Genomic DNA, 27,726 nt, shown 5'->3' with positions numbered 1-27,726 from the left:
ATATCTATATATAATAATGTCAATTAAATTGGAATTTTTCGGGTAAAATGAATATTTTAACCAATGAGATTCATGAAAGTGTATTGAGAGGTCCTGGATGATTGAAAATTAAGGTATACATATAATTTTTTTATGTAATTAAAAAATCATATGTTGTTATTAAATCCGGATATGAGCCGAGGTGGCCAAGTGGTTAACGATGATGGCGGGTTCAATCACAAGCAAACACCGCTGAATTTTCATGTGTTTATAAACCATGGATTACAAATGCAATATTTAAAGCCCAACTGTGTATCACCACACTTAGTCGACCAACAGATATTCATATGTTTCTGTGTTCCGGTTCAAATGGCCAGCGAGCCAGGATAATTACAGACATTTTAGGTCATAGTTTCAGAAGTATGTTAAACACTCGTGTCAATGCATAAAAAAAAAAAAAAAACAATATTTTTTTTTTATTATTGTCATACTTGAAAAATTCATCCTATATAATGTAGTTTGTTTTTGGTTTATATCTTAAAATAATAACAATGTTTTCACGTGTACCACATAAATTAAAAAAAATATACAAACAAAAATAATCAAAAGAGCGCATTAACTTAAAACCTAATGGTAATTAAAGTGTACGAAATAAATCTACACGAGTTAAAACATGTAAAGGGGTACCCAGACATGCGAATTTGCATCTTAGTAGGTCTTACTGCAGAGTTACTGTTTGTGGTCGCGGCAGTAACAATACTTGTTGAGGTGCGGGTGTGTCGCGCTTATACAGTCCGGCTCGTTGCTATAACTGGAATACATATAAAATTTCGTTATTACTATATCCTTTCTAATATTATAAATACAAAAACTTTTGCACGTGGCGACGAATGAATGAATATATAAATTATTAATGAGTTTTTTTTTAGTGTGTATGTAGTAGTGGCCTTACAGCGTCACCCGACGTTGGAGCTAGTACTAGACTCAGCGGTTTTAAGTTTGAGCCCTATCGTGCTCGAGAGTGACATTCGTCCTGAGGTCGTCTCCTACGAGATCGCACCTCGGCTTAGAACGTAGTCGGTGAGGAAAGGTATGTGTGCGTTATTTTACTTAAATACTGTGTTTTATATTTTTTAAATCAGTCTCAAAAGTACGATCCAATCTTCGATCCAAGTCTATATTATATAAAGTTATAAAACTCACGCGTTCGTCCGCGAGATATCCCTGGTGTTGATTTCATATCTATCTTCCTTCACGACGTACGACATCGACGCTTCGTATACACCGTGACCTGGACCCACTTCAATCTGGAATATATTATATTTTACATAAAAATGTACATAGTTAACTAATTAATTAATATAATAAAAATATATAAAAAAAAAACGTGTCTACAGTTATTATTTAATTATTTAATGTGTTTTACAGTTATTATTCTTATATCAATTATTTACCGTGAAGATATGGCTAACTTTTTATATCATATTTTACTTAAATAATAATCTTTAATTTATGATAGATTATGCCGAACTCACCTTAACTTGGTAGTTCTCCCTTTCCTGCTTGACCCGGGCACCGAACCTGCCCACGTATCCGTCCGTGTCCTTCGCCTCCACAAACGTCAGCACGCCGTTGTTGGCGACCTGCTTCATCACCCACGGCACCGACTTGAGAGTACGAACGACGCACTTAGACCTAAAAAAATGTAAGAAATTAATACAGAGGCGTTTGAATTATATTACAGAAGCTTGAAAAATTATATTCTCGTTTATGCATTTGTTTGTGTGTCGGTGAGCGCGTTGATGTGCTGCAGCAGGGCGGGTGTGTGCTCACCGCGTGGTGTCGGTGAGCGCGTTGATGTGCTGCAGCAGGGCGGGTGTGTGCTCACCGCGTGGTGTCGGTGAGCGCGTTGATGTGCTGCAGCAGGGCGGGTGTGTGCTCACCGCGTGGTGTCGGTGAGCGCGTTGATGTGCTGCAGCAGGGCGGGTGTGTGCTCACCGCGTGGTGTCGGTGAGCGCGTTGATGTGCTGCAGCAGGGCGGGTGTGTGCTCACCGCGTGGTGTCGGTGAGCGCGTTGATGTGCTGCAGCAGGGCGGGTGTGTGCTCACCGCGTGGTGTCGGTGAGCGCGTTGATGTGCTGCAGCAGGGCGGGTGTGTGCTCACCGCGTGGTGTCGGTGAGCGCGTTGATGTGCTGCAGCAGGGCGGGTGTGTGCTCACCGCGTGGTGTCGGTGAGCGCGTTGATGTGCTGCAGCAGGGCGGGTGTGTGCTCACCGCGTGGTGTCGGTGAGCGCGTTGATGTGCTGCAGCAGGGCGGGTGTGTGCTCACCGCGTGGTGTCGGTGAGCGCGTTGATGTGCTGCAGCAGGGCGGGTGTGTGCTCACCGCGTGGTGTCGGTGAGCGCGTTGATGTGCTGCAGCAGGGCGGGTGTGTGCTCACCGCGTGGTGTCGGTGAGCGCGTTGATGTGCTGCAGCAGGGCGGGTGTGTGCTCACCGCGTGGTGTCGGTGAGCGCGTTGATGTGCTGCAGCAGGGCGGGTGTGTGCTCACCGCGTGGTGTCGGTGAGCGCGTTGATGTGCTGCAGCAGGGCGGGTGTGTGCTCACCGCGTGGTGTCGGTGAGCGCGTTGATGTGCTGCAGCAGGGCGGGTGTGTGCTCACCGCGTGGTGTCGGTGAGCGCGTTGATGTGCTGCAGCAGGGCGGGTGTGTGCTCACCGCGTGGTGTCGGTGAGCGCGTTGATGTGCTGCAGCAGGGCGGGTGTGTGCTCACCGCGTGGTGTCGGTGAGCGCGTTGATGTGCTGCAGCAGGGCGGGTGTGTGCTCACCGCGTGGTGTCGGTGAGCGCGTTGATGTGCTGCAGCAGGGCGGGTGTGTGCTCACCGCGTGGTGTCGGTGAGCGCGTTGATGTGCTGCAGCAGGGCGGGTGTGTGCTCACCGCGTGGTGTCGGTGAGCGCGTTGATGTGCTGCAGCAGGGCGGGTGTGTGCTCACCGCGTGGTGTCGGTGAGCGCGTTGATGTGCTGCAGCAGGGCGGGTGTGTGCTCACCGCGTGGTGTCGGTGAGCGCGTTGATGTGCTGCAGCAGGGCGGGTGTGTGCTCACCGCGTGGTGTCGGTGAGCGCGTTGATGTGCTGCAGCAGGGCGGGTGTGTGCTCACCGCGTGGTGTCGGTGAGCGCGTTGATGTGCTGCAGCAGGGCGGGTGTGTGCTCACCGCGTGGTGTCGGTGAGCGCGTTGATGTGCTGCAGCAGGGCGCGCGCGGCGGCCGCGTGTCGCTCGCTGCGCGGCGGGACGGCCTCCCACGAGACGCACGAGCACCAGTGCGGCTCCACCCCCGCCTCGCTGCATGACCGATTCTGTGTTATCTGGAAAATATATGGCGAACGTAATAAGTGATTTTTGATATATTTCATAGGATTTGAGGATACGCAACATAGTGTAATTGAAACGTATTCTTTTAGCTTTTGTTCTGTGTTTACACGTGGGCTTAAGCGATGTTATTTTAGGAAAGGTCAAGTTTGTAAACATCAGTAAATTAAAACATTATCTCATCTATCAAGTATAGATAAGATAACATAGATGCGAAATGTTTTACTTACAGGTTCTAGAAGACTGAGCCCTCTCGTCAAATCCGCGCCAGAAACCTTGTATGGATTCCAATATTTCCTCAAATCCAGAACATCCAGCACCGTCGCGTGTATGTCATGGGGGGTTGTCAGTACTTCTGCATTGTTTTCAAGGTTTTCCTGAATTTTGGAATGCCTTATTCTCAGTGAGTCCGGCAATCTAATCGCCATTAACGGTAATCTCTCTTCGAGTTTCCCTTGGAGGGTATCACGTACTTTTGCGTATCTAAAAATTTACTTTGTGATAGAACTTTGTGCACATTTGCCTGGGTAGGTACCACCCAAACATCACATTCTCTACCGTCAAACAGCAAAACTTAGTACAATACTAAGTTTTGCTGTTTCGATTTGTAACATAAAATCTTCTTACAACGTGATCGTGACAGATGACCAATTCCAAAAACACCCAATTGTATATCCTCCAAACAGGATACCAAAGGTTTAAACTTAATATCAAATAATATATTTGTTGCCTTACATCCGAATCCTGTATTTAAGCAATATTTTTGGTACATTAATAAGCATGCTACTTTGAAACTTGGAAACATATTTTAATGGGACAATTTTATCACAGGAAACAAAAACGAACCGTTATTGAAATACAAGGTCAGTTAGTAAGTCGTACTCTAATAGTTTTTATAACTCACCTAGGTCCATGGTCGCCCATTACCATCAGCAATGTATCCTTCCCCATTCCCGATTTCAGGAAGTTAAGAAGGAAGTCGGCTGTATCGTCATCAGCGGTTGATATCATGTTGAAGTCATCGTGAGTTATATCAGCTATAAAGGTGAAACAAAATCGTTTACCATCAAGACGTAGAAACTGGAAAGAGAAATTAATTTAAAATAAAAAATATTGAATTTATTATTATTTATTAAAAGCTTATAGGGAAATTAACAAATACAACCAAGTTGTTACCAATTCGCATAGCCTTTGAGTTGTCTTTACTACTTATCAATGCATACATACATAAATAATTGTATTTAACTATCATGACTATATTTTTAAATGTTGAAAAAGATTAATTAACGAGTTTCTTGCCGGTTCTTTTCGGTAAAATCTACATTCTGAACTGATGGTAGCTTCACGTAATTTGATTTTTGATTTAAAGTTGTCTAGCAGTAGAATACCTGATGGTAGTCATTAAATATTGACGATTAAAAAACGCTTCATTGTAAATTTTACTTTAATAAAATACATTTGATTTGATTTTGATTTGATGAATGGCACTACCTAGGTACCTACCAAGATCATTACTTTTGGCATAAGGTTTAGTTTTTACACTAAGAATATTATTAGTACCATAACTTATGTGATCAATTAATTTATTTTAGGGTAGTAAAAAAATATAATCGGGACCATTTTGATTATACCAACTAGGAGTCCTTAAACACAAACATCTAGTTTATGTTCAGGTTATGTCCTAAAACCTAGACCTTGACCTAATGAAAGATTAAGTTCTGTAGTCAACATCACTAATTATCTAACTTCTTACTCTCAGTAAAGGTCATAAATACCTGATCAGTAATATTAAGCATTAGTTTATATTGTGGTGTGTCTCCCACGCAGTATTTGATCTTGTTGCTCATCCATTTCTTGCCGCTATGAGATTCTTCGAGATAAAACGCTCTGAGATAGTGATCTGCGGGCTGGTGCTGGAAACCGTTGAACCGGTACTGAAAGGTGCCGATCCAGGGCATATCTTCGAAATACGCTGTACGATACCTAAAAAATCAAGAGTGAAAATGTGTGAACCAATTTTTGTGGTAGGAACTTGAATCATTTTATTAAAAGAATATTACGCATTTTATTTGTATAACACTTAATGTTAATACTACTTCTTAATTTTTAAGTAAGAAACATTTACAATTGTATTATCTTTGTCCTATGAACTGAGATTTGAACAAGTATTGAAATCTTGTGCTTATCAATAAAAACATTTGTAGATAATAAATCATTTAATATTACGCACCAAGTATCATGTCCATCAATATACTCGTATTTAGAGTACCTCTTAACCATTAATATTAACATCTTAAAAGTTCACAACTAATTCATGACAAATCAAATATAAAGAAATGTAACGGGAAGACTTACCCATCCTCTTTTAGTTTTTTAAATATAAACGGCATTGAATCTAAAGTTGCGTTGTTCATCTTCCTCCTAACATCCGGTAGTTCCAATTCGGTTTTACCGGTTAATATCGGAAATAAAGCAGCCGGTGTACCATCGCCAACTATGTTGTAACTATAAAAGTCAATTATATATGTAATGAATTATATTGGTTCTAAAAAAGGTCCCTGTGGTAGCTCAAATTAAATATTTAGGATTTTGGCATATTTGTTAACTCATACATTGATTAAATGTTGTTATCGGAATAATGTTATTTGGACAAGACAAATCTTCAAAAAATAAATCTTCTTTTCTATTGTGTAATCCGTTGATTTCCTTAAAATACTCCATTATAAAAGATAAGAAGTCATTCAACATCAAGCGCGATGTGTGAAAAATCACAATGGATAGAAATCAATAGAACGTTATATTAAAACCAATAATTCACACGCCTAAACCAATATCTAGTACAGTATTAGCTATAAAACTTACCCATTCAACACGGTGGCTTCAAGTTTTTCTGTCAATATTTCATAACTTTTCGGCATACGCCTGATGAAACCATTCTTGGAAGTCGAATCGAATCCAAGGATGAGAACGTTGAATGAATCTTCCCTGCCCGGTGGAGGTTTCTTCGGATGGACCGAGGAGCGAAATCCAAGACTATGACCTATCCATTTTGATGGTAGAATACTGAAATTTAATCTCTGAAATGATTATCTTGGAATTTATATAAATATTTGTTTGTATAAGTTCATCACAATTTCTTTTAAATTCAATTCTTTTCACACATCCATATATTATTTCCTGTACTAAGGTCAGCTTCTACAGAAAGCTATCAATTAAGTGTTCAATATATTTAAATATTATAATTAGTATAACCAGTGTACAACCCACTGCTGTACAAAAGCTGGCTTTCTTTAATATTTACGGAGAAGTTCGATTAGTCCAAGTTAGTGATTGTATAGAGTTATATCTTACAAACAATGTTTGCGATATTTTACATCAACACCATACAAGATGTGGAATAAACACAAATTTAAAACATGGGATCAGTTAGGATCACGTGGCCATCATCTGTTAATCAAGCAACGTATGAAAATTGTAAATAGAAGTACAACAATTGATTAAAACATCTAACCTCAGGTTTTTCCTGTTTGTCGTTTCATCTGACGTCTTTGTTTATTCCAAACATAGCAACGAGATAATAAAATCGTAGATAATATCTAATATAATATACATAACGTTACATCAAATCCATACGTATAAATTCATAAATTTTAATTTTAGTTGAAAGCGACGTGTATCTGGAGAGATTTTCTGACAAATGTATCTATCGAAGCACAATGGAACGGCGTGGTGAAATACGCTCCAAATCTTCTCCTTAAAGAAGAGAAATCCTTAGCCCAGCGTTACGACATTAAAAAACCGTTACTTTAACTCCCTCTTCTAGTTTCTATGAGTGACAGGAAATGGTCAAATTTCCGCCCAAGAGATCAAATTTGCCATTGAAAATGCTGCTGGCGTTCTTGACACCATTGCAGACGAAGTGTATATGCTTAATAACGGTGTTTACACTATTAATAACAAAACTCTCCTTACCTATCTTTATGTTTCCCAGTGCACTTAATTTTAACATGGTCACTTTTACTGAGTATATACGCGTCACCTCCGTAAACCTCAAACGGCTCGCCTATTGTATATTTTTGATCGCTCTCGTATATAATATCACTATACATACAGACGATGTTCTTCATCGTGTCTAATATTTCAGGTACGACTTTGCATTGAGAATGCTAGAAAAAAAAAAACAACATTATAATAAATTGTAGTACTATAACTGTATATGAGTGTGTATTTCAATTCCTAGAAAACATTAAGACGTTACCTCACCACTAAGAATTAGATTCGCACAACAAATTTTACTTTGTTAATAAACTTCTTAAACTGTATTCATTAAATTTAAGTTTTATTTGATTTGTTTTAATTTCAAAATATATTGTATCTGACATTATTTATTTCGAATTATTTTAAAATATATTTTTATTAATCTTTTAATTTAATCTGTAGGTAACTTAAATTTAAAAAAAAACCGATTCCAATGAATAGAATATGGCTCAAGATATGACAATAGTACAACATTTGACTTAATAATAATACAGTATAAAGGAATACTTTGAACATACTTCACAAGACTCATGTACTAACACAGAACATTATAAGTACCGTATTTTTTTATCAACATAGTACGTTGTTTTATTGCTTGCGAGTCTGAAATTCTTTCGAGCAGACCGAGGCGCCCGATTGGCTGAAGCCTTATTAAATAAACGACGTATTTTCATATATTATTTTCTTGTTCAAAAATGCTGAGGGTCAAATTTTATCTAACTTTTCACGTTATTTAAAATTAATTATGCTCACGACTTGGTGGCTTGATATATATTTGCATATGACGTAATAATATTCCGATCATTATTACCAATATCGGATCTGAACTGTATACCCTCTTCGACATTGTACTATAATACGACAATCGATATTTACTCGCATCGCGACTAAAGGTTTTAACGTCAAAAACTGGCCAATTAATATTCGAATTCAAATTCATCATCATCATCCTCCTCCTGCCTTTATCCCAACTTTACTTGGTCGGCGAAGCATGTCCTATTCTTCCATACTTCTCTGTCGGACGTCATCTCACAAGTAACATTATTTCTAACTATATCGTCTTTCACACCATTTTCCATCCATCGTTTCTTTGGTCGTTCGAATTCTAAATTTAAAATTGAAATAAAAGAAGTATTACACTTTGTTATTGATTGTCAAAATCTATCAACGGCTCAGAATGAAACACCTCAGACCTGACAAGTACCAGCGAAAGAAACTCAGCGGGATATTTTTGTGTCAGTCTTTAATACAATCATAAATTACTTTTGAATCGCCTGGAGGCGATCGTTTTATTCCCAATATTAATAATATCATTTAACACACAAACCTTCTTCAACTTTCTTTTTGAACCTTAAAATTGAAAATGTTACACATTTTCTGGGATCCTGTCTAAAAGTGTATATGTTATACTGTAAAAGCTCGAACTACGGTAAATCCAAAGATTTTCCAGTCAAGCCTAACATTTACCAATTCTTAACTTTCCACCATTCACTTAGTAAATCTTAGGATTTACATTTAAGGAACGGTAAACGTTGAAAAAAATCTAATCATAGCGTGTTATAAAATAATATCCGAAATGAAAATAATTTAAATAGGTTAGGTTAGTTATTTAATTACTATCGTTTGATACCTAAGGTTTTGACTAATAGTTGAGTGATTAAGAATTACTCATTGTTTTATTCTTAACAAACCAACATCTACCAGCTGACAGCGGTAAAACCTAGTATATACTGAATTCGAGTGCTAAAAGCCCGAAAAAATCGTCCCATTTTCAGAAATACTTACATTTACCAACTCTTCTCGATAAACCCTAAGACTTATTCTTTAATTTTAAGATTTACCGTAGTTCGAGCTTTTACAGTAACGTATACATATAAAAATTTAATATTAAATACACTCAACTTACATAGCACTTCACCCAATCCCTTCCTTGACATACAACTTTCGGCATCTCCTTATCAAACTGCGTTACTTCTTTTGAAAAGGGATCTAACCTCGGTATCTGACATCCCGTTCCCTTGTCCTGTTTAAGCGCTTGTTCTAAACGTCTTTCAATAAACCTGGTAAACAATTACAGGAAATTAAACTAATGAATGTTCAAATTCAAACAAACTTTTAACAAATGAAATGAAACTAATCATGAATAAATTTAAAATTTTGATTTATTAATTAGAATTTAAATTTAGAATTTAAAAATAATCATTTATGAAGTCTAAGAATTATTAGTACTTGGAATGGTTTGATGAATTAAGATGAACACAATAATCACACAAAACAAGTAAAAACAATAACATCCGAAACTATTAGGTTTATATTATAACATGCTCAAATAAATATAGTAAAGCTACATATTACCTTATAACATCGCGTACGACAAAATAAACAACACTAACAACTCAAACATGCGAATATTTTCAATACATTTCATATTGACAGCCATTACATTTCAAGCTCAACCAAAACAAAGACAAAAAGCTACTCACTCGATTACAGATTTTCTGAAAAAGAACAAAACATTCAATTAATCATACATACATGCTTTAAATATATAATAACAAATACAGTACATACAATAGATTGATAAATATTCGTAGATACAGCCATGCGTAGAAGAGACCCTTTTTTAATAATTATATTAGGTCCTTACCTATGAAATTAGCGTTTTGTCGTACTGACCACTTTGATCTGAAATATCTCCTCTTTGGTTAAGAATTCCAAATTCAAATTTATAAATTCATTTATCTATATTTGAGTTTTGAACAGACTTTCATTTGTTTTTTCCTTATTATTTTTTTCTTTGGCGTCGCTTATTACCGCACAATGGAAAACATATTTAAGGTATATTTACGAGAACGAGTTCTACCGTGGCAGCAGTGCTGCAGAATCAGCTCGAAGGGTTAATGATGTGTACGGTGCTGGTGTCGCCAAAGAAAGCACGGTACGTTTTTCTTTTCAACGTTTTCGTTCTGGAATTTTCGACCTTCAGAACCAACCCCGTGGACGGCCAAAGACCAAATTGGAAAATGAAGAATTAAAGGCTATTGTGGAAGCGGATCCATCTTAAAGCACTTCAGAGATTGCTGCAGGCTTCGGGGCAAGTGATAAAACTCAATTAATCCACTTGAAGCAAGTCGGGAAAGTAAAAAAACTTGAACGACTGCTGTATTACTTTGCTCAAGCGACACAATAATAAAGGGTTATTAAATCGAATCATTACTTGTGATAAAAAGTGGATACTGTAAGATAATCGTTAGTGCTCGTCGCAATGGCTGAACCCAGCCAAATCCTGCTCTAAACCAAAATTGACTCAAAAAGTTACTTGTGTGTATTTGGTTGACTAACGACGGTGTCATTCACTACAGCTTTCTTAAATTTGGCCAAACAATTACGGCAGATATCTATTGTCAGCAACTGCAAACCAAGAAGGATGAACTAGCTGCTAAACAACCGAGATTGGTCAATCGCTCTAGACCATTGCTGCTTCACGACAACGCACACACACTGCACAACAAACAACCACTAAGTTAGATGAGCTACAATTGGTATGTCTGCGACATCCACCATATTCTGCTCCAACACATTAAAATTTTTCCGGAATTTGGACAACATCTTACAACGAAAAAAATTCAAATCCGATGCGGCAGTCCAAACCGCCTTCAAAGAGTTTACTGATTCTCCGCCCCCATTTTTTCGGTTTTTAGTAAAGGGATCAATGAACTACCTAGGAGATGGGAAAAGTGCATATAACAACGGTCAATACTTTGATTAATAAAAAATATTTTCCAAAAAAAAAAACTTTATATTCCACCCGCACAAAACGCCAATTTCATAGGTAAGAACCTAATACTTTTCAATTTGTGCGTATTATATCTGTATTATTTGTTATATATAAATATATATGTAAATATTCAAGTTATTAAAGCATTAAATTTATTTGTTTTTAATTGAAAATCTCTAGCAATGTTAGTCACATGAAGCATAATCTCTATTTAGTAACAAATTTTTCTATTTATAAATATATACGATTTCCTAATTTAAAAAAATAACTGTATATTTATGTAATAAATTATTTAATGCAAGATTTGTATTCAAATTCAATCCAGCAAAAAAATCAAGGTTTTAATTACGACAACAAAAAATAATGTCTCGCGATTTTTATATTCTGAAAATAGTAGACACATTTGAGGGGTGTAATTAATCAAACTAAACATCCTATATATTATTTTTTAAAAACATTGAATTGAAAATTTAAGATCTAAATCCTACGAACATATAATATGCTACCGCTATGACCAAACAGAAACACAAATCTTACCGACAGAACATTTTTTTTTTCGACTTCACGTCCGGCTTTACTTTAACAATTTTAAAGCGGTTACTGCGAAGTAAAATAAAAATAAAACTTAATATAAAAAAGACTGCATATACTACATATAAATTTAAAATATAGTGTTAGAGACTAGCCCTAGCCTCCAATACGGTGCTACGTCGTAGGACATTATAATGAATTATACCATTAATAATATCACATTATTATTATTATTGCATATTATAAAACTTTAGTTAATATTATTTTATATGGAATAACATTTAATACTGGCATGTAACACTATTTCTTATTTTAAAAGTGATTGAGCTGTCATAAGGAAAACAATTGGATGATTGTGATCATTGTAAAAATATAGAGAGAGATTGAAACATCATTGTACAACATCATTTTGCCATCCCGAACTACTGAAATTACAATAGCTTAAGATATTTCACATATAGTGCATTCGAACCACAAGAGAACAACATCCAAACATAATAACGCGATATCATTGGTCGAAAGCTTAAATAATCTATGAATTTACGAAAAATGGCCATTTGAACGGAACGGAGCAGTTATCGGAACTATGGAAGTCAAATTAAAGTGCATAAGTATTTAAGTGGGATAGCGTTGTTTTATAAATTAAAATATTAATTAAGAATATTTAGTAGTGTTCAAAACAGCTGAGCCATTAGGCAATCGCATCATTCCTGCTTCGATTGGAATAGGCTATAGATATAATGTATTATTTCATTTGTATATATAATTACCTTCATTGAACTGCGATTAGCAAACCAATATACGTAAATTAAGATTATATATAAAAGTATTTCGGTGGTACGTGTGACATTACAGAAACAGCGTTTCGAATCATTGAACTTTGAACACTGTCATGCACTTGAACATTTAGTTTATAACTAAATCGCTATTAAATAATATTATTTACTACGCTACGCTAAAATTTATAGTTAAATTAATCTAACTACTTGTTAGATCGAAAGTACTCAAACCCACAACATCTAATAGGCCCGTCAAAGTAGCTAATATATTTATACCTCAGAATTTATGATAAAATAACTTTGTTTTAACATAAAATTTGTCTCGGGAATATGAAACGGTTTAAAATGATATCCAAAACACAACTGTAAACGCTATCCACGCTCCGGGCTGAGAATACATTTAATGAATTTTTTTACATCTCTTGATGACAATCGTCTAAGGTGACCTTGGATTTAAACTTGAAACTTCGCAGTCAACCTTTTACGTGAGCCACTAGACCAAAGCTCCCGGAATTAGTGCAGATGCAGTTTCACGGTAGTGACAAAAGGACAGCGTTAGTCTATTGTTGTATTTTTTTTTTTGTAAATGTCACAATGATTATGTTAGCGGTCACGCCAATGTCATTGTTACATCATTACATGATCTATCTATACCGTCTACGAGATGTCAAAGCGTAAATAATTAACAAACATTTTTGTACTGAAATTTTGTTTGACATATAATTTTCTGAATCACGCTTACGTTTGGTTCACCCCGATATATAGGTATATATAACATATATACAAATACAGAATTGGCATTTTTAAAACATTTCGTTTTAGATAACAAATCGTACTTTTAAAGTAAAACCGTTATTTAACAAAATTATAAAAATTTAGAGGAGAGCCAATGTTAGAAAAAATTTCACTGTTTTTTCATAATTATGTCTGATTACTAGCTTCTATAAGACGTTTAATGAGATTCTATGATAGATCTTTGTTTACATTATGGCACGTGATTTAAAAAAGTTATATATTTTTATTTATTTGTATGTATTTTTTTACGAAAATTTTCGTTTAGAAACGGTTTTACTTCAAAGGTGCGAAATGTCAACGACAACTACGAAAGAAGTTTTTTGCGACACTTAGATTTGAGTATTCCATGCTATTTACAAACAGTTCTTGTTGGCTAAGCTTATCATGATTCACGATTCAAAACTATTTCAATATCAATATTTATTTATTTCTTAGGATTATCAACAGAAATTAAAATAGAACACTAACAAAAATACATAATAATTAAGAATTATGTGTTCAAAGTCCTTAACAACTTCGCCGACATTCAAAACGCCATCCTTGACGAATCCTTGACGAATATAAATTATAATAGATTATTCAATATACTGGCCGAAGATATCACGTCAATTCTAAATATAAAGATTGTTTATTTGGGTACAATCTTTATGTGGTTGGTACTACACAACACAGGCTCAGATAACGATATCTCAAACGGATAGCGCGTAACTGTTATTAATCAACGTTAAATACGTTAAGAGAGCCGAGATGGCCCAGTGGTTAGAACGCGTGCATCTTAACCGATGATTTCGGGTTCAAACCCAGGCAGGCACCACTGAAATTTCATGTGCTTAATTTGTGTTTATAATTCATCTCGTGCTCGGCGGTGAAGGAAAACATCGTGAGGAAACCTGCATGTGTCTAATTTCAACGAAATTCAGCCACATGTGTATTCCGCCAACCCACATTGGAGCAGCGTGGTGGAATATGCTCCAAACCTTCTCCTCAAAGGGAGAGGAGGCCTTTATCCCAGCAGTGGGACATTTACGGGCTGCTTATGTTATGTTATGCTTATGTAAATACGTTAAACACTGCACGTGTTTTACAATTTTTTACGTAACTTCGCACTGTTTGTATATGAGGATCAAAACACGGGGATTATTTTTTAAATCAACTTAACCGATTAAACTGATCTTTTACAGTTGGTACAGTTGGTTTTATTTATATATTTCATATTTGTGATGTGTGCAGACGACATATACTTTACTGGGTATATGTATAGTCCAGGGTACTTGGTGGAAGGACCCTGTGAAAGCCCGTCTCGGAAGGTACCATCCACTCATCTGATATTCTACCGCAAAACAGCAGGAATTAGTATTTTTGTGTATTGTTTAAGGGTAAATGAGCCAGTGTGGTTATAGGCACAAGGGACATAATATCTTAGCTCCTAAGGTTGGTGCCACATTGGTGATGTAAGGAATGGTTAATAATTCTTACAGTGCCATTGACTATGGGCGGTCATAACCACTTACCATTAGGTGGCCCATTTGCACGTCCACCTACGTATGTCATATAAAAATCATGTACACTGAAAGCCCCTACATGAACGCGTATTAAGCCGACGTCTGGTCTCAAAGGACGCGCGTATTCTGAACGCCTATGTAAGGTCCTAACGCCTGGCATGAGTAAATTAACTCGCCTCCCTGTCCAGTAACGCTACAGAGGCCATTGGAATAAACAGTTACATACATAGTCCGAATAAAAAATATACTTAAACTCTTAAGACACACGTAACCTAAGTCGACTCCCAACAAATGATTGAGTCTCATTTATCCTCGCTCCCCGCGTGACTAGGTTTTGAGATAGGCGTTAACAAATGACGCAGAATTTCTTTCGCTCATACAAATTTCACCACGATGCCTTACTTTATAAGCAAACATATACCGAATACAAGTTTATTTAAATAATTAACTATGTCCTTACCCAAGGTACTAGTTATCGACACACAAAATCCTAACTTAATTTACATTGTAACATAAGTTTGAACACAGTAACGTAAAAGATCTACAGTTTAACTTCAACATAATTGAACCTAGGACCTCTGACTAATTAAAATACAAAACCATTAATATTCGAAGTATTTTGAAAGAGTTATTTACTTAAACGTTATTTTATTTTATTTACATACTACAAATATGCATACATGAATTATTCATACGAAAAACATGCACAAACATGCCGATTCTGTAATAAATAAACCATAAGGCTTAATGCACTTTTAAAACGTATTTTTATAAGTTCAATGTAAAGCGTCCATCTTTGTGGAATATAGGCTCTACCGGGAATAATAAGATGCTATTTAGTAGTTATTTTCTTTTATCAATTATCGTCAATGCAAAAGAAGAAAGGATAAAGCGCCGAAATTGTACTTTTGGGAAATGAGGTTTTGTAGTTAAGTTACTCAACGTCATATTTCAAATGTACAATTATGGCGTACGTAAAAAAATATTGATAATAAATAACCAACGAATATTACCTTCAAGCTTTTTTATCATCTATAAATATAATCGTGAATCGTGTTATTATAAATTTATTTATTAAAGTTTACCAACAAAGTCAGAGTCAAAATATTTACTATATATTTTTTTAGAAAAAAAAATAATTATTGTGTAACAATTACTTGTACATAAACTCCACATATATGTATATGTATATATATACAAAAATATAAATAGAAATTTCCCGATGTTACCTAACTTACAGTCCTGTAAAATAAATATTCAATTGCTTCTAATAAAAGCCTACTCGAATAAAGCATATTTTTATTATTTTTTTACAAAATCAACACTAATGAAGCAACCATACATGCGAAACTAAGTAAAATTACCTTTTATTAACATTTGGCGGTTCGAGCGGACCCGTCACCTTAGACATAGACACCAAAATATCAGGCTTGCTAGTAAGTTCTAGGCTAGAAGTGCAAACAAGCAAACAGTGAAACAGTTAAAGCCAATAGCACTTTGAATTTTAATTACGATTAAAATGTAATTAGAAATCAAAGCTATTAAGACAAAACAAGCTTTAATAAAGGTAGGAAAAATACCTATCATCTTAGTACCTAAGGTTGGTGTTGCATTTTTAACATTTATTACAGTGGTTATGTCTTTGGGCAGTGGAAGAGATACTAACAGTTTTTCCATTTGCCATTCCGCCTAGAATGGTTGAGGGACAAGTGCATAATTTTTCGACTGTTAAGAACAATATATTTCCTAATAGTTGTCGCTCGCGGCTCTTATTTTGGCTTTGGTCGTCGGTACTGACGTATAAAAAAGTGACCTATATCTTCAGGATTTCAGCATACTTCATAAAGAATTTCACCAAGTTCGGTTCATTGGCGGTGAAACAGTAACAGACAGACAGAATTACTTTCCCATTTATAACATTAGTATAGATTTCAACGCCCAAAAAAATGTAGCATATCATTATTAACAATACATAATTTATTTTTAAAACATACTAGAATCACCTAGAACAATTCTCATGGTAATAAATAATAACAGGAAAATATCTATTTAATACTTATACACGACATACATTTATATAAATTTTATGTTAAAATATTCTTAAACAAATTGAATCGTAAACAATTATTAAAATAGTTTTTGTTTTTTTGAGGATTTAGATAAGCATATTAGAATCAATATCAAATATTACTTTTCTCCTTATTTTATGGCATTGTATGGCGGAGGACCATATGGGCCACCTGATGGTAAGTGGTCCCCACCGCCCATAGTATTGAGTGGAAAAACCAGACAAATTGCACAAATTCCTACCAAGAGCACCATTTGATTGTTTCGTATGAACTCCACACTGACGAGATTATATAATAAGAATGAATACATTAAATTGGTTATTCATTCAACATATAATCCAAAATTAACGCTAGTTAAACCAAAACCGTTAAACCGGTAACCACTGGATCAAACTAGTTTATTTATAAATAGTTGACATTTATTCATATTAGAATATCAAACACGGATAATCATTTAACATTTAAAAGACAAAACTTGTGAGTTTATTAACAGATAATATAATTTTAAAATTCAAAGTCTAATATAATTCTCACTTTTTTTAAAGGCCCTTCGGCCCATTGGAGCAGCGTGTTGCATGACCCAATACACGAACTCCTCAAAAAGTCAGCAATGGAACAACTGTAGCCGTTAATTTTATAGAATTAATTTATTTAAATAAGAATTATTAACATTAAGACCTTGATTATATAGAAATATAAGTTAAAAATATTTACTGTAGATATCATGACTGCGTGGAATGGTGGCAAGTATGCTAGCAATATTTTCCTTAAATGAATCATAATTCCAAATTCAATTTTATAGATGCGTTTAATCGTACATTTATGATATAGAAATATTTTTTTATTGAATATTAGCTGTGACCGCCACTTCGAGCGCGTTTGAATTTAACAAAAAAGTTATTGTTGTAGCCTAAGTTGATCCTTATTACATCAGCTATCTGCCAGTGAAAGTCCCGTCAAAATCGGTCCAGCCACTCGCAGCCACCACAGACAAAAATTGAAAAACATGTTATATGTATACGTACTATGTATACATACATATGCATTTAGTAAAAAGCGGTTATTTTAATTTTACAAACAGACACTCCAATTTTATTATATGTATAGATTGATGTATATATCGAATCGATCATTTACCTATAACTGTGTAACCCATTGCTTATCAATGTATAAACGCCCACAAACTCATATCACTTTTAAGCGGGTACTGATGATATTTCCCAACGTTTTAAACGTTTCAAACTGCGATCCAAATAATACTAATCATATCTGAAGTTAAAACACTTTTGGATATAAGTAAACGAACATACATAATTTATACATACACATTTCTATTGACAATTGTTAACAACTAGTTGTAGCCTGTGGCTTCGCTCGCGTTTTGGGTTTCGTTGACATGTCTTGTAACCTATGTCCTTCCTTGGGGTTAAAGCTTGATTCATACCAAATTTTATCAAATTCGGTTCAGTAGTTTAACCGTGAAAGAGGAACAAATAGACTAAGTTACTTTCGCATTTTTAATATTGGAATGGATATTCGAATTATATTCTGTTTCTGCTAAAGTTTAATTAATAATGCATTATTTAATATATTTTATAACAAATGAGTCTTAACGTAACTTAATTATTAACGCGGGACATGTACATAATCTATATCTACTAATTATATAACAAGCTAAAATTTGTTTGTTTGTATGTAGGTGCAATCTCCGAGATAATAATCCTTAAAAATTATTGAGCTCTTAATAGTAAAGACAACATCGTTGAATGAAAATCAAAATTAATATCTAATCAGGAAAGTAGTAAAGTTTATTTCAAAAGAAAATTAAATCAAAAAAGTAATGGTTGACCGCATAATAAATATGACGACCTCCCTGGTCTCCCTTTTCATGGGTATGCCACTCCGAGGTGCCGGATTCGATTCCCGGCCGAGTCGATGTCGAAAAAGTTCATTAGTTTTCTATGTTGTCTTGGGTCTGGGTGTTTGTGGTACCGTCGTTACTTCTGATTTTCCATAACACAAGTGCTTTAGCTATTTACATTGGGATCAGAGTAATGTATGTGATGTTGTCCAATATTTATTTATTTATAACATCGAACCTCACTACATGTGGCGGTGTATATCGACACGAGTTCGGCGTTTAGTAATTAATACCTAGAGCATATTATGCTGAAATGACATTCCACCAACAAGAACTACGACATCATACAAATTTAAATCCCTGCCGCCAATAGATCATTTGCTCTACGTAATATTATTTATACATTATAATTTATATTTATTGCAATGAAATGTTATCCCTTTAAAAATAATATTTTATTTTTAGTATTTTCTCACTATATTCTTTATTTTAGTGCGTATAATTTATTAATAAGTACGTTTTCATTGTAGTATTTAATAAAAACTATATAAGTGTTTGTGAAAGGCAGCTTAAGCTGATTTTATCACTGTACTTACATTTCCACCAAATTGTTAAGATTCAGTATTTTATCTTTCTAATTGTCTGTACTTATTTGATGTATTTTTGGTGAATAAGTTCCGTATTTATTATTCTTATTACTTTGAACACAAAATATGACTTTACCAAATAGCAAAAAAATTACAACAAATTTGATGAACACGTTCTGAACCGATAAAATTGATGCAACGTTCGTAAACAAGATTGCAGAGAGTAAACAAATGATAATATCAGAACAAATAACTGTTTCGCTGACATTTTATAATCATGGCGCATGCATAAATAATTTAATGCACACGTCTAATATCGCTTTTGAGCATTCGGTTGCAGTTGAGTCAGTGTTCTTGTCAATGTCAGACAAACTGTACCCTTACTGGTTGTCCATTGTAATGCTCAGTTCTCCTAACAGACTTATTTATTGCTTTAACTAACTGTGACAATACAGACGAATGCTCGCTGCGAGAAAGCCCTTATGAATTTAATTCGATTTAAGCCCAAAATTCAATGTTTTTTTTTTATTGAGACATTTTTGTTTCTACGATTCAACTAATGTTGTTCTGACAACAAAAGACGATCGTTCAGTACTATTGACGTGCGGGAGTTATAAATAAAACTATTGGGAAATTCAAGGGTCAGTTGTTAGGTGTTTGGCATAAAATGTAGCCTGTCCTACCTTGAAGTTTAAACTTGCTTCATCAAATTCGGTTTGTAGTTTGGCCGTGAAAGAGCAACAGACAGACAGAGTTTCTTTCGTATTTATAATATACTAATATTATATTGTTTTATTAGAATTAAAAAATGTGGAAAACAACGTAAAATGTAACAGCCCGTGTAAATTCCAGGGGCGCGAGTTAAGGAGTCCTCTCCCATTGGCGAACAGGTTTTGACCTTATTGGACTACCCGGCTCCAATACGGTAGATACTCATTTGGTAGAATTTCATTTAAATTAGACACATGCAGGTTTCCTCAAAATGTTCCCCTTCACGAATTATAAACACAAGCTTCAATTTCAATTTTAAAACGTCTGCGGAAAATTCTCCGAAAACAATTCACTGAATCACAATTTACCGAGAACAATTCACCGAATCACAATGTGTGCATGTCAACTCATTAACTGAGCAAATTTTACGGAGTCTTCAATCCGCAAGGATAACCGAACTTTCTGTTATACGAAAAGCATCGACGATCCTTGATTATAAATGTTTTTATACTAATACCAAGAATACAAATTAATAAATTTCCGCTTTCACTCGCAACGAACGAGGACGTAGCGAATATATCCATCCATTTTTACATATTTTAGTATTTAAATATCTAAATCCATCTCATCTTGCTAATTACCAAAACTAACTTAAAATTTTATCCAAATCAAAACTAACGACCCAATTTTTATTTAAGACTAAAAATGCTGCCACTTAAAAATTTGAACATCTACCTTACTTGCAATTTATATAAAATTTATTTAAAAAATAACATAAAATTACGTAAAACCAATAAAATATATCGTTCCTCATTCATTGTCCATTCACTCAGTATTTTCTCCTCACTAGTGTAACTCGAATGTCATGTAAATTCAAGGTCAGAGTTGTTTATTTACATTCAATCCTATTTCCATTGGAATAGAGTAAAATATGCTCTTTGTGAGCATCTCATTAATAACACGCCTGCATATTAAATGGTATAAACAGTATTATGATTATGACTGCAATAATTGTTTCTTAAACCTCATTGTCAAGTGTGTATGTTCCTACATGTCTTTCCATTGTAAAATATTCGTGTCTCAAATAAAGCTTTACTTATTTTCAGTAAATAAATATATAACAAACAGTTAAAATAACACACAGACGCAATAAATATACTTATAAATTATGAATCGCATGTACTATTGAACGTTTTAATACATATATTTGACGACAAAATTGTTACATAATATAATCTCACTGATATCTTACTAATTTTATAATGCGAAAGTTTGGATGGATGTAAGTGTTTGTTACTCAATCGCACCCGTAAATTGCATTACTGAGTTTTGACATGCTCATTATATAACTAATATCGTGTGACGGTAAACCTCGTGACGTGACGTGAAATAAATAAGTTGTATTATAGTTGTTTTATATATACATTTAATATACACACGTAGGCAGTCTCACAAGTGGACCACATGATGGTAAGAGGTCACCACTGCCCAGAAGCATTGGAACGGTACGAAATATTTACACTCATCTATGCTAATATTTTAAATACGAACGTAACTCTGTGTGTCTGTCTGTTAGTTTTTCACCAAACCTCTATGTCGAATTTGATAAAATTTAATATGAAGCAAAAATGAACTGCAAGGAAGGACATAGGCTTTTTTTAAAAGAGAACAAAGCCGCAGGCTACAACTAGTTAGTGCGAAATTCTGATCTTTACTTTAAATGAGGATACGTTTATTTTGTTCATAAAGCCTTACTAAAGGAACTATCAAACCAATATACATAAAACTTCTACCAGAAGATATAACGCGTTTCGGAGAAGGTTTTACTATTTAATATTATTTAATTAGGTGCGCTTCGCGGTTCCAAATTTGAACTATTCACTACTACGTGACAAGCGTGAACTCGATGTTCTCATATAATACGTATGTACATTGTACATATATAACCGTTCGTAATAAAATATATTTTAAAACTACCTACACTAAATTTATTAACCGCAGGATCTTCACATCACTGATCAATCTCTATCGGATCTTCTCCATCACACATGACATTGGCGAAATAATCTGTGCCCTCTTGGCACAAATAAAAAAAAAACAAAAAAAATCTTCATATGAATAGGTTCACACGGACAAACAAACTGAGCTCCATATATAATGAAATCACGTTTGAATTTATTCATTACCTATACAAATATTACAATGAATATATGAGCATATAATAGCAGAATATATGAGCGTTATATTAATAAAACAAGGAAACACTGCATTTATGCGTTGCTTCAAGATACACAATATATTGAATGGGTATTGCACTAACAATAATGACGTTATTTGCATAAACATACATATATAATACATGAACACCAAGAAGACACGTGAAATAGTTGTCGACCGCGGCAACGCTTGCGTATTTTGATGTGGTTTTTTCTTAATAGATAGATTGATTCAAGAGGAAGGTTTATATGTATAATGCAATACTCGTCCAATTAAGTACCCTAAATACATTTTGTATTTAATATAGATCAATATGGCCCTTTACAGAATGTAATTTAAATAAATATTTTCGAAGATATTACAGATTTAAAACGAAGGGATATAGCGGTTTGTATTTTCTAACGACTGAAAAACTGTGAACGTTGTAAGACATTCTATAGTATATTCAGTGTCGGCATTGCCACTAATTATATTAAAAATTTCATTTAAAAGAGGTTTTATCATTATGGCGCCAAATGCAGTTTACAATGAAATTAAATCAACAAAACCTGTCATAGGTTTCGAAATTCCTAAAAAATATTTTTAATAAACGCGAAGTTTCGCGGGAGACCCGCTAATAAATATATTAATCAAGAATTTGTAGTTTACAATATATCTGAGCTATCTATAATGTTTACAAGTAATGTCAATTTACAGATTAAATATATATTATATTTAAATATCAGCTCGCTGTGCACAACCCCTTCTTCACCGCGCGTCAATTTATATATTTTATTCAATTCAATTCTTAGTTTAATGGTTTTTAGTTCTGCCGACAAGGCACAGATTATTTCGCCAATGTCACGTATGATATATATATTTTATTTTCCCGCGCTTTCGCCATGTGTCACTCGAGATACATAAATACACAGATAATATATTATTCATATAAAATATTATTCCAATACTAATTATTATAGATCTATGTTGACACTATCAACAAATTGAATGGAATACGTAAATTTAAGGATTGTGATACGTGCTGAGAATGCATATTGCGTTAAGACGATTAAGGATTATAAGAATAAGCATTATTAGAATTTATATAGAAGAGTACTGAAAGCTAAAATCAATATATATTTAATATGAGTTAAAATTACGTTATATTCAATAAAACATTAATTGCTTACGATCATGCCACCAATACCAAAAACATAATCATAGAGTATAGAATCAATACGTTTTATATAAAAAAAAGTCTATGGCCGATTTAAAACAGAATTGCATTATTGACATTTCGTTACATATGTATTGCCAATATTTTTTTTTTTTAAATCGACATTTAAAGCAAAGCACTCAATATAATGTTATAACTCTATGTTTATAATTGTCAATTTTAATTTTTCTAGCAATGAATTACAGTCCATTTCGACCACAGAGTAATCACTAGTATTCCTTAGTGTCAAATCAAATCAACAGTCATCATAGCACACACCAATGCCTCCGTGCCACGGCCGGATTAACCATGTCAGGGCTCCTTGACAATGCACGTCTCGGGGGTTTACCGTTTTCTAACTTTCTAAAATATGTTTTACTGCTATGATTGATGATTCTACCAAACTGTTCAAAAACTGAAAAAATTCCCAATCATCTGACTTGCCAAGGAGCCCCCAGCCATCGCCTACCCTTAGCCTTTTTGTCTACATTACTTAATGGAAAATCCTGCCCCACTTCGTGCACTAACTAATAACAATCTATATTTTTTAAATGAAAGGGGTTAAAAATGTACTACAGCACACACACACTCACAACACACTATAAAAATAAACAATTAAAACAATCTCAGCAAAACCATGCACAATAACTAATTAAAAGATATTCACTCACCGCCGGGTAACGTCAAGGTCTGGTTCCGTATGTAGACTGTCATTCAATGATATATAATATAATATAAGAAATACTATAAAAATTATGATGATTATTTGATTCCTCCGCGAACGGTACCATCTTTTCGATATGGTCATTGTCATCTGTAACAAAACAACTGCATTTAATACATACCGCTTAGTATGTACCACCCACCGATCATAAAATTATGATATTATACCGCCAAACAGCAATAGTAAAGATTTGTAGCTATTGTGAGTGAGCCATTGTAACAGGCGTGATATTCTATTGATTTATTTTATTTTAATGGAATATACATTTTATTTATATATTATACTGTATTAAGAACGATGTAACAAAAACCCTATTGGATTTACCTGTACATCGGTATTCGTTGTCAACACTTATAGACTTAAAACTATACAATAATAACAAAATAAAATATAAAAGAAACAAAAAGCTGGTACATAGCAAATAAATAATGTTATAATTAGTTGTTTGTGTTTTTTTTCCCATAAAACAGCAATAAGTTAATTGTCGCTGTGACTATTCAGTTCCCAAGGTTTGTGACGTATTAGCGTTTGTAAGGGATAGTAAAATATTTCTTATAGTGCCGATACCTATCTATGTGATCGGAAACATTACATCTGACCACTCCAAAGAACGTCCACTCGAGTGTATTTCTATGCCGAATACCAATAACTAAGATAATTGTATCGATACACTAATTATCGGTTTCGTTTTTTGGAACGAAATTCTTTTGGAGCGAACATTTTTTTATGAAAGATAAAATATGCAGATTATACGGAAAAGGAACCGTCTTATTCCGTGCGTCTCGTATATTAAGTGTGCGTCCTAAGTGGCGCACCATAAACGTAGATCCGCCAGAATAATGCAGGTGTACGTATGCGTGTCCGCTCGCGGACCGGACAGGTTCAAACGTTTAGAGTATTCGTTACGTGAATACGCCGGTCGCCGTCACTTAGGACGCACACTAAGATATTGTAGGAACGGACGGACGGTAAACTCAAACTCAAAATTCCTTTATTCAATATGGAAGCATTACACTTACTTATGATAGTCAAATAAAACACTACTTACCACCGGTTCGGAAAAGAAACTACCTTGACCTGAGAAAAACCGGCAAAAGAAACTAAGCAAGTCTTTTTTTTGTCAAATTTATTAAATACATAATGCATTGAATACGAATAGAAATACCACGAATGGTAAATTTACGTATGTTCAGTTTCTATATTCGTTTTGATTACGAATAGTTAAAAAATGTTCCTAAAAGAAACATTTGGTAAGATTCGAAATCACTATGTGACATAAAAATTAAAAATTTTTATGGTATGCCTTGTTTCTCGTAAAAGATACTTTCTTCGAACAGCATTACTTAGCATTTTTGTTTCGGTTTGAAAGGTTACAAAAAGTAAATAATAACTTAGATGCCAAAGTGGTGGCGAATAAAGTGCCCATTTTTGTTAGCACTAGTAAACACTTACCATCAAGAAGCTCATTTGCCAGACGGCCTACCTAATTTATACAAAAATAAAACTACAATAACCATGCATTAAATATAGAAAATCCGCAAGAATCAATAGTCTATGCGAAAAATATGTGCAGTTTTTCTTTTCTTAGTTATACAACATATACAAGTGAAATAAACTGACTTCCCGTCTTAAAAAGGTACCATTATTAATTAAAATTTGTTCAGAATGATTCATATTCACTTACTCAAATCAAGTTAAAATAAACTGTATTTTTTATTGTATGTTGTCACTGATTCAGAATATTGATTCTTCCACCAACAAACTCAGTTAGTTGGTTCCTTTATTGCACCAATTACCTCAATTATAAATTTATTTATGAAATTAATTAAGTAATGTTTGTTTTTTTTTCCACAAAATAAATATAAAATATTATGATGCCTTAAGTACAGAAAGTATAATGGAAACAATTCATTTCTGAATTTGAATTTTACATTACGTGAATAAAATGGTTTCATTTGAAAAGAAGAGTATTTATACAATTTTTTTTAAGCACATCATTATTATATTGCTATATTTATCATATAAATTTAAAATAAATAAATATATAATTTTGTTATATAGCAAATATATAACAAATATTAATCTGCTTGCATGCTTAATTTTAGAACTGGCAATTATAATTCAAAATCATAGCCAAGAAAAATAATGAAAAAAACTCTAAATTGAATTCTCCTCTTATCAAATGTAGAGTACTTGTTCTTTGATTTGTTATATTTATTATCTTATCCTCTAATTTATATTTATATAACAATTATTAACTTTAAACCTTAATTATATCAAAAATTAAAATTAAAATCAATTAGCATATAAATCACGGAGCGGAATTGTGGCAAGAATGCTAGCAACATTTCTCCAATGAATTGCAATTCCAATACTCTAGGGAATAAATGAACCAACATCCTGTCACTAGTCGAGGCAATAATAATAATATTTATTAACAACTATACGAAGCGCAAGCCTTTTATCATATAGTTCTTCTGGTAAAATCTAAATTCCGAACCAGAGATAGCATTACATTTAATACAGTTGTGTAAAATGCGGATTCAAAGGTATTAGTAAAATCTTACTTGAATAAAGTATATTTTGATTTACTTGATACCACCGATTCCCAACTATTCTGGTTAAGCATGATTGGTTAGAAAGGTGAGTGAACCTAAGTGATTACAGGCATATGTCACACTGTCTTAGATCCCGCGATGGTCCTTAGAATATATTGGACATGGTTTATTTTCTGCAGTACCAGAAGCCTTGGGTGAAAGTGACCAATAAGTAACAGGTAGCTTATTACTCATCCTAACAACACTTTTTAGTGAGAAATATGAAATAGAAATAATTTATTACATTTAACTGCAATCTCAGCCAGTTGGTTGAATTTCATTAAATGAGTCTCACTAGTCGAAATGAGTTTTGAAGAAATTAATTTGCATTGTAGAGATTGTACGTTATTTTATTCAGAATTTCATCTACATTATAATTAGAATGACTGTGAAAAAAATTCAAATTATGTTTCATAATTTATTTCTATAAGTATAATATTTATTCATTAAATGACGCGTTTTCAAATTAATTAATTTATTTATTTATATTTGTTTATAGTATATATATATATACCAAAATGTATATTCACGATAATTTAAATTAAATAAACGTTTTACTTACACGCAATGATGCTGTTATTATATTATCCTTAATCCTATTGAAACCAAATCCACATTTAATAGCACTTTTTTTAAACACAAAATTTAAAAATATTTACTATATACGTATTTTAAAGAGAATTTGAAATAGCGCGCTTATTTAGAGCGTCATCACCGGAATATAATTGAAACATTTGATAATCGCTCGACAACTGTAATACAGAAAAATACCTTTAGTATTGCGATAAACAATTGAAATTATATGAATGAGAATGTGACCGAATATGACGCGCTAAGCTTGACAGACAGAGACTGCAACAACATTTACGTCAGTCAACCGGTCAACCTACTGAATCGAATAGCCATATTTAAAAAAAAAACAGTGCTGCTATTTTATCATACTTACATAAAAATATTTGATAATATTATTTTTTTAATGTATTGTATACTAATGTTTGC

General features: G+C 33.9%; 1 protein-coding gene across 5 annotated transcripts; it reads right to left on the bottom strand.

Moving 5' to 3' along the window:
• Positions 1-6: 6 nt before the first annotated feature.
• Positions 7-27,594, bottom strand: LOC125073934. 5 transcript variants are annotated; one of them, XM_047685044.1, is made up of 14 exons: positions 27,290-27,594; positions 24,078-24,220; positions 9,865-9,879; positions 9,288-9,441; positions 7,316-7,509; positions 6,206-6,406; positions 5,699-5,848; positions 5,119-5,326; positions 4,248-4,423; positions 3,574-3,826; positions 3,188-3,339; positions 1,515-1,674; positions 1,183-1,286; positions 7-790 (listed from the first exon to the last, which is right to left on the bottom strand). In XM_047685044.1, exons 2-14 carry the CDS (start codon positions 24,218-24,220, stop codon positions 709-711), a joined length of 1,992 nt encoding a protein of 663 aa, XP_047541000.1. In that variant the 5' UTR covers positions 27,290-27,594; the 3' UTR covers positions 7-708. The 5 variants fall into 5 exon arrangements, with proteins under 5 accessions (XP_047541000.1, XP_047541001.1, XP_047541002.1 ...); XM_047685045.1 differs by lacking the exon at positions 9,865-9,879; XM_047685046.1 differs by lacking the exons at positions 24,078-24,220; positions 27,290-27,594 and adding an exon at positions 16,131-16,228.
• Between the last annotated feature and the right edge of the window lie 132 nt (positions 27,595-27,726).

The sequence above is a fragment of the Vanessa atalanta genome, chromosome 26 (genome assembly GCF_905147765.1).
Source record: "Vanessa atalanta chromosome 26, ilVanAtal1.2, whole genome shotgun sequence".
Classification (NCBI taxonomy): domain Eukaryota; kingdom Metazoa; phylum Arthropoda; class Insecta; order Lepidoptera; family Nymphalidae; genus Vanessa; species Vanessa atalanta.
Note: the sequence above shows the minus strand (reverse complement) of the source record. Positions and strands in the feature narration are given on the sequence as shown.

Excerpts from the sequence above, each read along its gene's own strand:
- LOC125073934 (XM_047685044.1), bottom strand. The coding sequence starts at position 24,220 with ATGACAATGACCATATCGAAAAGATGGTACCGTTCGCGGAGGAATCAA. Across the intron at positions 7,510-9,287 it reads GGGATTGGGTGAAGTGCTAT|CATTCTCAATGCAAAGTCGT; the intron begins GTAAGTTGAGTG and ends TTTTTTTTCTAG. Across the intron at positions 1,675-3,187 it reads GCGCTCACCGACACCACGCG|GTCTAAGTGCGTCGTTCGTA; the intron begins GTGAGCACACAC and ends ACATTTTTTTAG.